The sequence below is a fragment of the Coenobita brevimanus genome, chromosome 65 (assembly GCF_032717465.1).
Source record: "Coenobita brevimanus isolate Jiangsu-jjx chromosome 65, ASM3271746v2, whole genome shotgun sequence".
NCBI lineage: Eukaryota > Metazoa > Arthropoda > Malacostraca > Decapoda > Coenobitidae > Coenobita > Coenobita brevimanus.
The window spans coordinates 31,423,201-31,437,256 of NC_137018.1; the positions used below are offsets into that span (position 1 = coordinate 31,423,201).

The window sequence follows — 14,056 nt, forward strand, 5'->3', positions numbered from 1 at the left end:
CCATGTCATTTACTTTTTTCAGACCCATAAATGCAACAAATTTCATATAGTCCTTCTCACAAGCTTTCTCCATTATCTTCTTGCAAATACTTGATACATCCATCATTAACCAGTCCTAAAGCACCCTGTTTGTTTCTTACCAGGCTTTCTAAAATATCCCTTACTTTGTGATAATTCTTCCATATACCTTTCCCCCATTTTTCCACTCTACTGGTACAGTATCACTCATTCACACTTTCTTTCATATCTCAAACAAACACGTCATGCTACTCTGCCCGCTGCACTTAATCATCTCTGCATACACCTCATCAGCCCCTGCAGCATTACCATTCTTCAACCATCTCACACCATTCTTCACTTCAGCTAATTTTATATTTCCTGACACCACATACCTTCTGTGTTCACTACCAAAACCTGTCATGTTTACGGCTGCTCTGATTTCACCATTCCCATTCATCAGCCTTTCAAAATACTGTACAGTGGATCCTTGTTATATGTGAGTGTCATTTGCACAAAACACGTCTTAAGTGGCATTATAAACCTTGACCCCAAACTGAGAAGCACAGTAAAATCATGCTTTTGTGCAGTAAAATCCGCAGGTGAAGCCCATCCCAGCCTCTAACTTAAAAAAAAAAAAAAAAAAAAAAAAAAAGTAGTGATATGCATCAAAATGGCAATTACACACGTGGACTTTGCTCCCCACCTATCCCCCTCCACCTTGCACACGCACACTGTGCTTCCTCCTCTTCCCGTCTTGCAGTGGCTTCGACCTGATGCCCCATGCATCTGTATCCCGTGCAGTTGCCATACTGTGCTTATGTCTAAGTATAATTTGTATGTGCAATGGCATTGGCTACTCCCACATAACCTGCCAGTGGACCCACAAGTGGAAGGGCCTGGCCTGACGAGTTCCAGTGATTTTAGGCAAGAAAAAGGAGATGCAGGGACAGCTTGTTGCTGATGAACAAGTGACAGACCCAGCAGATTTTTAGAATATTAATGGATCAACCATTCTGACCATGAGAAAGAACAAGGACAAATTCCTGCAGGCTATAGAACTTAGTGGTGGTGAGGATACGTCACATCAGTGATATATGCAGAATAATGTGGTACTGAAAACTGAGAAAGTTGTGTAGAAGTACATTTGTGCACAGCATAAGGCAGACATTCCAGAAGATAGTGAAAGTACAGTACCAGGTTCAAGGCCATGTCAGTCCCCCCCCAACCCCTGCCATGTCCAAGCACGTCCACACTACTAAACTCACCAACACTAGCCTCTGGCAACAAGCGGATGAGTGAGTTTGAGGGCTGTGAGGCCTAGTCTCAGCCTTTGAGGAGTTAGAGGCACTGCACATTCCCCTTCCTCTTGCCTCTCAGCCTCAGATACTCCTCAACCCCCAATATCCAAGCCTAGCACCAGCACCTTTCATAGTATGTGAAACGTCTCACTTATTTACCACATTTTACCTCTTATTTCACATGGTTAACGATGCTTTAATGTTTGTGTGCTTCCTACATCATAGATCATGTGTGCAGTTGGGGAGTGAAAATTTTTCAGGTGGTCAAGAAAGGGGACTTTGAAAAAATTTTAGACTTTCTTAGACACATTAGCTAAATAACAATGGTTCGCATGGGATGTTGCGCATGATTTAGTCTGCATTGTATTTTTCGGTGATACATTAGCTGTGTCAAATAAGGGTCCATTGTGTTTGTTCGATTTACTCGTTACTTCACTTCCACTGATTAGTATTCTTCCACCTTCATCCCTCACAATTTCACACTTTTTTCCACTTTCACTTCTACATTTTTCACACCTCTTTCCAGAACAGTTTCATATTTTCAGAGTAATATACATTCTTTCCTTCCAGGATCATCATTTACCTCCTTTTTCCTCTTTATTAGCCTCTTCATATACTCATATTCGCAGTGTATTTATTTTCATTTGAGTCCCTTCCCTGCATCCACTGTAGCCACTTTTTCTCTTTTCCTCCTCTGCTCTTTCAACCTTTTCATTGTACATGCTGTACCTTTTTATTTACTATCCTCGTGACACCAAACACCGCTTTGGCATTCCTAACTAAACATTCACACTAGCATTCCACAAGTTGTCCAGATCACTTTACTCCCAGTTCATTGACTCCAACTCTTCCAATGCTTTAGCCTTTTGTTCATCGGTCACTTTATTGTTTCTCAGCTTCACTTTCAGTTTTGCATCCTGACTGGTCCAATTCTCTCTCTCTCTCTCTCTCTCTCTCTCTCCCATCTTACATCATCATATTGAAAGGGCAGAAAGTTCTGATTTATTAATGAAAGCCACTTAATTTTGGCATATTTAAGGTCTAACCATAGTTCTTTTTGGATCATTCATAAATTACCGATGCATTGCAGGAGAATAATATTCATCAAAATTTTTTGGAGAGCATAGTAACAAAAGTGGTAATCTCCTCGTCACCTAACCAACTTCCTAAGTGTATTTACTGTAGTTATATCAGTTACAGTATATTGCAGGTGATCACTTTTGTAGTCTAGTTCAACCTGTTTGACAGTTAGTACAAGCACTGACAGTTAACTCATCAAATGATTTGCCAGTACACCTCCTTTCCTTTCACAAGTGTTTGTGTCACCACATGGTTAAGTACCATATATTATGGTGCATCTGAGTCATGTAGTACAGTAAGAGAAGTACTGTGCTGTACTTGTCAGTAATACCATACGGTGCTGCACCTGTGTTCTGTTGCTGTAGTGTAAGGTGTGAAGCTGTATGAGATGGCAGGTTGATATCATCTTAAGTACTTTAATTAATTAAAAATAGCTTTGAAGAAACCATGTTGATCTGTTGCAGTCTTTAGTTTGTATAATAGTGTATTTCTAAGGACTTCTCTGGCAGTTCTGAAATTCTTAATTTTATGTTGAAAATTTCTTCAGCTATTATGTATTTTTTACATATTTGTTCATTGCCTGCAGGAAAATGACTGAAGAGTTTGGAAAAGAAGGTCCCATTAGAAGCATCTTTCTTTCTGAGTTCCACCATATTGCTGGGCCCAAGATTGTTTACCAGTATCCTGAAAACTATGTGACAAAGGAAGTGTTTGATGCTGTGTCTGTGTTCATTATACCAAAGCCACAGATTTTAAAGAGGATCATTACAGTCAATGTTCTTGGTGTCAAGATAACTGGCTATCCTAATGAGATCAAGAGTCCGAACTATGCCCGAAATGCACTCATCTTCAATCTTTGCTTTGTGTGTGATTCAACAGCAAGAACTGTTCATTATGAGCCAGCAGTTAAAAAGTTATCTGAATATTTGGAAAACTTGGAGCTAGAAAATGGGTTCCTGTCAGACGAGGGGAGTCGAGGTCAGGTCCCTGGTATCTTACGACACATCCTTCATGAGCTTAATGCAACTGGGAAGTGTACTGTCATTATCACCATAAATGACCAGAAGCCGGGACCTGGGGAGAATGAGAAGCGTAGTGTGGAGCGGCGACCCAGTCTCTTGAGTGAGAGGAGGCACCAGGCAGGTGATCCTAAAATGTATGACGGCCATGAGCGCAGGATGAGCATGTTCAGTGACCAGAGGCAAGGAGATTCAAGTTTTAGAAGTATTAGGAAATCCTCCATCTCAGAGTCTAGAGTGCGATGCAAATCAGCTGATGGCTCAACCACTTCTGTCCTCCATCTGAAGGCAAGTCATTCATGTGATGTATAACAGTAAATGAATTATATTTAGACTATAGTTTGCAAAAACTGGTTATTAATACTAGTAACTGTGACAGCAAATGAGTCTAATGTAAGATTATTTTATTCCATATTTCCTTGCTGTTCAAACATTTATGGCATCCATTCATAAAATGTTTCATATGGGCACATAACTTGCGTTGTGATATGACTGTTACTGATGTACAAGGTACTATAGTACAGTATCAGGAATCCAGAAAATTCATGCACAGTCTTAGCAGGCACTGTTCATTAAGTCAGGTCAGAGATGTTTCAGTATACAGTAATTTTATAGTTGGGTGACTACTATTGATACTGGGAGGTACCACTGTGAGAGTGAAAGGTGATCACAAGCTTGATAACTAAGCGTTCTAGTCATTACCCTCAGGAACAAAATATTCAGCCACAAGTACTAGTGTCTAAAGTCCAAACAAATATTCTAATCCTGTTACGAATCTCATTACACATTTTAGATATCTTTTTTCCCCAGCAGTTTCTAGCACTTGTTGGGAGCTAATTAGCTGGTTTTGACACTTTGTTTAGCTTCCAGTGTGTAGAAAACATCAGCTTTTAGCATGGTCAACCTCAGTATTAGAATATTTTTAAATGAAGCATGGCATCATATTTAGCTGAGTACTGTATGTATATATACAATAAAACCTTGATATAATGGACTTCAGTAGACTGGAATTCACTTTTATCAGAATCGAGGAGCTACCATACTAAATTCTTACACAGTAATCCCTTCAATATCTGATGTAATAGAGCCAAAGGCAAGTCCGGAAATTGGGTTTGTCCGGAAATTGGGAAAATGCCTCCTGGACAGATACTTATGGACCCTAACCCAGCGTAAGTCAGAAAACCACCTACATAACTCTCTACCAGACATGCATAGCGCCTGTTTAAGACCCTATTCACACAAGTAAGGGACAGGAAGCATGAAATAAATGAGAAGGAACCAGAGAATGAAGATTTAGAGGTGAGTATGGAAAATATTTAGCAGTATCCAGGGTACTTGCAACATGTTCGTGGCCGTTGCGATGAATAACCCACCTTCTCTCAGACTCTGACAGCAAGAAGGTGCACCTGAAGCACCTACAGTAATCCAGTGTTAATGCACTTAATCCTTTGCATTCTGAATTCTAATTTCTTAACCCTTCGCATTCTTTTCTCACTTGCGCTTCATTTGAAACTCACCAGTGTTGTACTCTGCACTTAAGCCTTTGCCCTCTGGGTTCTAATTTCTTAAAGCTGCATATTCTTTTCTTACTTGCTCTTGCACTTGAAACTCTCCACTGTACAGTAGCACACTGCATACCTTTGCACTCTGAATTCTAATTTCTCAACACTGCACATTCTGTTCTTCACACTGCACAACACTGTAAATTCCCGTGTGGTCTAGTGGCGAGTTTTTGCTGCTTATGCATTGACAGAGTCCGAGAGTAGGTGTTACAGGTGGCTGAGGGGCGTGTCACTGGGATGTGGTGATGGACTACCTACTGCAGACATCTCTGAAGATAGTCGCAAATTCACGTCCAGTGGTGACTCCACAGTGGTCGATGTACTGGGCTGTGGCTCAGAGGTGGAAGGCCTGTCTTGGGTAGGCAGTGGTGTGGAGCCAGGGCTGAGCACGGTGGGGGTCACGGGCCTGAAGAAAGTGTCAATGGTTGATTGACGTAAGGAATGATGATTCTGGAGATTGATGATACGCTGCCTAAAAGCATGCACTTCCTTCACAAGTCCCAGGGGCCCCATCTCCCTGTCACAGTCTGGGTGTTCTAGGTAGTCCAGAATGAATTCAACGTGCTCCCAGAGTGCGTTTAGCTTGGGGATGGCTGGAGTAATGGTGTGCTGAGAGTCTTGTAGAAACTTCATAGCTTCTTGTAGTGAGGTTTTGTAGATCAGTTATGCATAAGTTGTACTCGTGGACGAGTGGTAGTTATATGTGAGCAAGGTTTGTAAGTAGATAATCTTAGTTCCCTTTGTCATACAATGACAGGAGAGGTAAAGATGAGTATGGGACTATTTATAATTTTATTGTCTTGAAAAGATTAAGTAAAGTCTCTCACACAAGAGTGAAGTATAAAGTCCTGCAGTTACCTCCCAGACCGTCTCGCTAGACCCCTCTTCTCTCTCCCTCTCTCTACCATCTCTCGCTTCTGTAGCTAGTCCCCTTCTCCTCTCTCTTCCTCTTTCTTTCCGTATATAAGAACTTCCATCACGTGGGCTACACTGTTGTCGAAATGTTCTAGAAGTCTGTGTGCGTGTGTGTGTGTGTGTGTGTGTGTGTGTGGTCACGAGGCATTGTGCTGTGTGAGACATTCTGGAGAGGTGCTAACGTCATATCCTTTGGCCCCTAAGATTGACATTGCCCTGACCTGTAGACTATACAGTATTATGTATGTTGCAAGCTATTATGTATTAAAATATTTTAGAGTCCTGACATTGCTCGGTCACGCCATCTGGCGAACCTATGACAACATGCATCAGTGACTCTCTCTGATCTATTAATACATAATATTGATTATAATATTGTACTGTATAGACATAATATTCATGATAATATTGTACTGACCTAATAATATTCTAGAAACATAACACATTGTAAATATATTGTATACATAATGGAGCAAATGCACTATAGTTAAATTAATTATAGAATATTGTATAACATATTATAAAATGTATGTGTATAACACATATGCATATAATTGTGCAATGGTTATACTGCTAAGTCATTACATTACATATGGAGTTATCCCTTTAGTAATGCCTAATATTTCACGTGACTTGTATGATGATTCTGGTAATACAGAATTGTAGTAACATTGTATGAATTGTTACATAACTATTGTTATGTAATTGTATTTTTATTGTACACAATTGTATTGTACTGTAATTGTTACATATCATTTGTAGTTACATAATTGTAGCAACTGTAACATAATTGTAGTAACATTGTAGTAATCTCGTAGTAATACAGAATTGTAGTAACATTGTATGAATTGTTACATAATTGTATTTTTACTGTACATCATTGTATTGTATTGTTATTGTTACATATCGTTAGTTACCTAATTGTATCAACTGTTACATAATTGTAGTAATGCAATCATTTGTTGTTACATAATTGTAGTAATTGCAGTAATAGTCTAGTAACTGCAGTCCTGACGTTGCTAATCCGGTCATGTTGCGGTCAGTGATAGTGATGGTGTGCCCTATCACATGTGGAGAACAATAGCTTGCCCTTTGTTTCACTTATAGAAGGAGTTTATGCTGTATTGTGGCATTTGTATTAACAGTTACACCTTTTTTCATTTGTTTGTTATGCGATTGTACTGTATTTTTGTATGTATTGATTTTCTATAGTTTGTTTTTCTTCGTTTTTGTTCGCTTTTTCAGTGTTGTCTGAGGTTGCATAATTGCTGGCTAATCCTTGAGACCCTTTTTTAAGGCTTAGTTTATATTGCACAGATATTATTGAAAATGATGTTATATAGCGCTATATTTTGCTAATTTATATAAAATATATATACACTGTATACAATATTAACTATATACACTTACTTGTTCATTTGTACCTGTCGTGGGCAATACAGTATATGTGTCAGCACTGTGTGGAAATCTTTGTCATCACAGTTGTGTGGAAGATGTTGTTCATTCATGCTAACGTCATTTGTGTTGGCCATTTTTTTTCCTCTCTCTCTTTTCCTGGTTTTCCTTGTAATTTAATTTGTCTGGTTCCACTAGGTAGCTTTAATTAATAAATGTTTATTACAGTTCTTTTAATCACGCACTGGGTTAATGTGATAGTATATTTTATTTTTCACTTTGTAGATGTAATAATGTTTAGTTGTATGTAGTGAAACATGTATTTTATGTATGTGTAAATGGTATCACATGTTGGGAATAAATGAATGCTATAATAAATGAATGGTATAGTAAATGAATGTGTATATACAGTATATAATAGTTACTGTTGGTGCAAGTAATTAGTGATTGGCATATGCAGATAAATGAAATAGGTATGTGTACATAAGTTGTAACTATACAGCACGTTTTATATGTTTGTGCAGAAGGTTTTGTCTACGATTGTGTCTGTCATTGTGTATTGTATAAATGAAGTAACTATTTAACTCACTAATTTTTACTGTGGTGGGAATGGTGTGAGTGGTGGTGGGTGGTGGTGTCATACACACGTTGATTGACGTGATGTGGTCTCAGCAAACACGCACAGCAACGTTGACTTCCCACACTCTGGTAGCTGTGGTGAGTAAATGAATAGCGATGAGTAACCTGAGTGAGGAAGGATGAGTAAAATGAGTTATGAATGTGGGCTTTGGTATTTGCTGCCGTCGACTTGACCTCTTCACCCCAGCATCAGCGTGGTGATGTTGGTGGAGGAAGGGGGTGGTTGGAGAGAGGGGTGTGGGGTCAGGTGGATGTGAGTCGTTTCTCACTCTTCGTTTGCAAGTGTTGTTTTTCTTGCTCGATTTATTTTCGGTCCTTTCTTCTTGTGATTTACTCATTGTGGGATGACAACTGCCGCTATTTGTAGGTGCATGTAGAAGATTATAGAGATGTCTCGTAGACTTGTTACTCGTAGTTAATTGTAGAGACGGCCATGCCACGTTGAGTACACCGCTTCCCGTCCGATCAGCGAAGTTAAGCAACGTTGGGTCTGGTTAGTACTTGGATGGGTGACTGCCTGGGAACACCAGATGCTGTTGGCATCCTTACGTGTCAAGTGGGGTTGGTGGAGGATTAGTGCCCCTCCCTGTAAAACAATTAACTCTAAGCCCTTGACCACCCCGTTTGGGATACATGGCGTCTGGCAATGGATGGATGGATGGATGGTTTTTCCTCACTTGTAACATGTTCTTTTTACTGTATACTCGATTGTGGTTACTTAATCATAGAATTGTAGTTTCTTGATAATGCAGAATCGACTGTAGAACTGAAGCTGATCTTGGTTACCGTCTCGCCTGCTTTTGTAGAAGTTCACTATAGATTCATAGATAAGGTTCGTACTGTCACTGCCACCATATCTTGTAGAAACTTTGTAGCTTCATGTAGTGAGGTTTTGTAGATCAGTTATGCATAAATTGTACTTGTGGACGAGCGGTAGTTATACATGAGCAAGGTTTGTAAGTAGATAATCTTAGTTCCCTTTGTCATACAGTGACAGGAGAGGTAAAGATGAGTATGGGACTATTTATAATTTTATTGTTTTGAAAAGATTAAGTAAAGTCTCTCACACACGAGTGAAGTATAAAGTCCTGCAGTTACCTCCCAGACTGTCTCGCTAGACACCTCTTCTCTCTCCCTCTCTCTACCATCTCTTGCTTCTGTAGCTAGCCCCCTTCTCCTCTCTCCTCCTCCTTCTTTCCATATATAAGAACTCCCATCATGTGGGCTACACTGTTGTCGAAATGTTCTAGAAGCCTGTGTGTGTGTGTGTGTGTGTGTGTGTGTGTGTGTGTGTGTGTGTGTGTGTGTGTGTGTGGTCACGAGGCACTGTGCTGTGTGAGACATTCTGGGGAGATGCTAATGTTATTTCCTTTGGCCCGTAGGTTTGACATTTACCTGACCTCTAGACTATATTATGTATGTTGCTAGCTATTATGTATTAATATATTTTAGAGTCCTGACAAGAGGAGTCCTCATCATCCTTGCTGTCCTCATCGGAATCTCCAAGCTGGGTACTTGTACCTGCAACTGAAGATGCGATCTCGATATCAGACATGATCTGATATTCAGGATCGCCCTCATCGTCATCCAACCACTCACGTACTTTGTCCACATCAGTGTCATCTCCAGCTGCATGAAGATTGTATGGAAGTCATCCACGTCAAAACTTAGAAAGTTGTGCACCTCATCGGCTCCGGGAAGCAGACAAGGCCAACCACTTTCCAGAGTCTTGACAGAGACATCCCTCCATGCACTGACCCAGTTGTAGATGGCTGACTTGAGGTTGTAGCGGGAAAGGTTTTCCGCAGTCGGCTTGCCTCGCGTGTTCCATCCCTCCCTGTGCTCGTCCTCATCCTCGAGAACAACCATCACCTCGTCCAGGAACTTCCAACGGTACAGTCTCTTTGTTGCCATGATCACTCCTTGGTCCATTGGTTGGATGAGAGCAGTTGCATTAGATGGATAAAACAAGCACCTAATGCTGCCATTCTCAGCCACCAACTCCTTGTTGGATGGATGTGCAGGTGCATTGTCCAAGAGAAGGAGGGCCTTTACCTGGTTGTGCAGGATTCCCAGTGTGTTCGTCTGGTAATGGATGACCTTAACGAAGTGCTGGTGAAACCAGTCTTTGAAGATCTTGGTTGTGAACCGAGCCTTCAAAGAATGGTACCACACAACTTGAAGGACATCCCTCACCCCACGAAGGCACTGAGGCTGCTTTGCACAGCCAACAGTAATGAGTTTGAGCTGGTGCATGTCGTTAGCATTGGCACAACACAAAGCAGATATCCGTTGCTTCAAGAGCTTGCGGCCAGGTACACGCTTCTCTGTCTCCACTGCTAGAGTGTTCATTGGCAGCGAGTGATAGAATAGACCAGTTTCATCAGTGTTGTAGACTTGACTGAGAGTGAGGCCAATCAAGCCCTTCACCTTCTGCCGAAACCCCTCTACTTCCTCCTCGTTGGCGTCCAGAGCTTCATCATGGGCCTTACGGTTGGTAAGTCCATGACGTAACTTGAAAGTGAAGAACCAACCCTCAGATTCCTTGAAGTCTGGGGTGTTGTGTAGCCTTGCGAACTTCTCAGCAGCAGCCTTCAACTCCATACCGCACACCAGCAGCACGTTGTTGTCGATACCAAATCAGTGTGGAGCGGTCGATTTCTGCAAACCTGTGAAGGTACATAACCTTCCTCTCCACATTGCATTTGGTTTTCGATGTGAAGGCAGCTGTGCACTGGGTGAGTTTTTCCCAGGATTTCTTGATCTCAAACAGGGTAGAGCGGGCCAGGTTGAATTCTCGGAGGATGCGAGCCTTCAGTCGTCCCGCGTCCACCTTATCCAATATCTCCCTCTTTTTCTCCAGAGTCAGAACCACTTGTTTTCTCTTCTCGGGCAGCGGGGACATCATTACACACACAACTAAGAGGCAGCAGAGGAACAACAGGGCCTGCAGGAGGCAGGGCACCACCACAAAACCGAGCATGTGGGCAGCCACAGTGACGAGCGTGCACTCGCGACGATGGGTAAGTGGGAAATGGGGAGGAGGCAACGCCGCCTTGGTGGATATCAGCATAAGTACACGGCAAAACACAGCGGGTCGGTGCCGTGCACCAAGTTCAAAGTACAGGTGATTTTTTGGGTGGGGGGGAGGGGGGGTTCCAGATATCTGGGCCCAAAATGTCCAGACATTGGGGTGTCTGGTTATTGGGCGTCTGGATATTGCAGGGATTACTATATACTGTACTGTATTGGAGAAAGTCCGATAAAGCCAGAAGCAGTCCGGACTGCCTGATCACTTCAGCCATGTTCACCACAATATGTATATGTACAGCAAAACCTCGATATAACGGACTTCAGTAGACCAAAATTTGCTTTTATCAGAATCGAGGAGCTACCAAACTAAATTCATAGGTATTGGAAAAAGTCTGATAAAGCCAGAAGCAGTCTTGACTGCTTTACCACTTCAGACATGTTCACCACAATAAGGTAAATAAAAGACATGTTTTCCAGTGTACAGTACAGTATTATATATTATACCATTTGATTATTGTAGTGAATGTATAATACAGTACAGTACTGCAGTGGTAGTGAAATATCGTTGGTGCGATCCGTACAAATGTCTGATATATTGGATAAAGCCTGGGTTAGCAGGGGAAGTCCAGATGTTGCTTTTATTGGAATTGTGCATTTTTCAGAATGACTTGGGCCCCAATTAGTCCGTTATAGTGAGGTTGTACTATACACTCGACCCTTGGTTTGCCAGACTAAAAGGGAGGGAGATCAGTCTGGCAGTCGCAAAGGTCCGGGAATCGCAAAAGTCCGGCCCCACATACCATTCCCCGGACTATTACCATACTTTGTCCGAATTCTCCAATGTTGTCCAGCAATTATTCCGATATTCTAAAACATCCTGGAATGTAGGCTATCAATACAAACATAACTAAATTACGCAGTACATAAAATAATAACACTGACACAGTAACAATAATAACTGACACCGTAGCTGTATTTTGCTAGTTACAACCCTAAGAATGGTTGTTTAGACAGTTGTTGACGAGAATGTGGAGGGTATGATAGAAGAAGATCAGAAAGCCGAGGAAAATGAACAAGTAAAGGGACACCACAAGGTCAGCCAACCACTAATTAGCTGACCGAGATACAAACATGCAATCTTGGACCGAATTGGTTATTTTAATTGGAAAATATTTTAATCTTTATCACCATATAGGTTTGCACACCTAATTATTTGAAATTCAGTCAATCATTTGTGCTTAATTTAATTATTAATAGAAAATCAGGATTCAGAGTGATAATTTCTTAGTGTAAGTGTTTTGCCTCTAGCCTAACATCTTTGCAACTTTTGTTTTGTAATGAATATCGATTTACAATGCAGATACATTTTTTTTGTACTCAAAATAAATATTTATGTAAAATAGAAGTCTGTCAAGGTGGTCTGACAATCTGAAGGGGAAATATCTGCTAATATTGGCCAACCACTAATCAGCTGCTCGAGATACAAGCAATCATCGAATGTGATCTCGATCTTGGACAGAATCGGCAATTTTAATTGGAAAATATTTTAATCTGTATCACCATATAGGTTTGCACACCTAATTATTATAATTTCAGTCAAAAGTTTGTGCTTAATTTAATTATTAATAGAAAATCAGGAGTCAGAGCAAAAATTTCTTAGTTAGCAAAAGTGTTTTGCCTCTAGCCTAACAGCTTGCCGTGACAGACCTTTGTTTTGTATAAATATCTATTTACAATGCAGATACATTTTTTTTGTACTCAGAATACAGTAAAACCTCAGTATAACGGACTTCAGTAGAGTGGAATTTGTTTTTATCGGACTTGAGGAGCTACCGGACTAAATTCATATATATCAGAAAAGTCCGATAAAGCCAGAAGCAGTCCGGACTGCCTGACCACTTCAGCTATGTTCACCACAATAAGGTAAATAAAAGACATGTTTATCAGTGTACAGTACAGTATTATTATATATATACAGTACAATCCCAGCTATCCGGTATCCAGACAAACGGAATACTCAGAATAACGGGAAAATTCAAGGGCTGGTAAAAACGTCAGTAAGTTATAACTGTGCGCCATTTTGAATGGACCACCAAACCACCGTTTTATCGTGTCACGCGAGGCTGGGTGAAGTCGGACTAAGCGAGGTGAAGACATTTCTGGCTAATGTAAATCCCTAGTAAATCCTCTTCTCCAGCCCTCCTCCTCCCTCTTTCCCCAACTTGAATTCAGTCATCCTCCACACCCTCCACAATTTCCACAAATCACCAGTCTGCTTTTTACCACCAGACAGTAAACATGCTCTCTTGCTGTTGTGTTGCTCTAATGGACGGTAATTTCAACATTCCAAAATGCCTAAAGAGCAAACTAAACGTAAGCATGTCGTGCCTACCTTGAAACAGAAGCTGGACATATGCAATAGACTTGAAAAAGGCAAACATTATAAAACACTGATGACCGAATATAATGTAGGAAATCCAATGATTTTATATAAAGACCCAGCATCCAAGCTCAATGAATTTTTCATGAAAAGCGAGACAAGTAAGTCCATTGAAAAAAGGCATACTCTTCATCGTTCAAGTGGTTTTGCTTAGAAAGATCTAGGGGAGCACCTATTTCTGGTCCTCTTATCGAAGAAAAAGCAAAAGAGTTTCACAATAAAATGAATACAGAAGTCGAATGTGATTTCAGTGTTGGATGGTTAAATCGTTTCAAAGACAGGCATGGAATTTGTAAGCCAGACATCTCGGGAGAGAGCAAATCAGCAAACGCTGGTGTTTTTCCTTCCTAACGGACCGACTCTAACTTGCACCACATAAATTCATCTTAGAACGCATGTGTGCTGGCAGAGATGAAAAAAAAAAAATGTTTATAGGAATGAAGGTTTACTTTATTGGAAGAAAAAAAAATATATATGCTTGCACTTCATAAGTACATCATGTATTTTATTTAGTGCAAAACAGCAGATTGGCGGCAGGTGAAGGGTGGAATGATGGAGGTCAGTCGGGGCCGGGACCGTAAGCAAAGCTTTGTGTGGGGGCACAGGTGTGATAATTCTACAGTGCAGTCTTAACATCAGTTCACCAATAAATGTTCGAGATTTTATTTCTTTATT

General features: G+C 40.7%; 1 protein-coding gene and 1 non-coding gene across 2 annotated transcripts in view; both read left to right on the plus strand.

The window, feature by feature from the left end:
• Positions 1-1,233: 1,233 nt before the first annotated feature.
• Positions 1,234-14,056, plus strand: part of Nprl2 (Nitrogen permease regulator-like 2) — a 103,110-nt gene continuing 90,287 nt past the window's right edge. The window contains exons 1-2 of the mRNA XM_080276466.1: positions 1,234-1,295; positions 2,926-3,685. Coding sequence (XP_080132592.1) covers positions 1,234-1,295; positions 2,926-3,685 — 822 coding nt within the window. The remainder of the gene's footprint in view (positions 1,296-2,925; positions 3,686-14,056) is intronic.
• Positions 8,332-8,450, plus strand: LOC145405213 (5S ribosomal RNA). The gene has a single exon (XR_013898312.1). It is a non-coding gene; the product is annotated as a 5S ribosomal RNA (ribosomal RNA).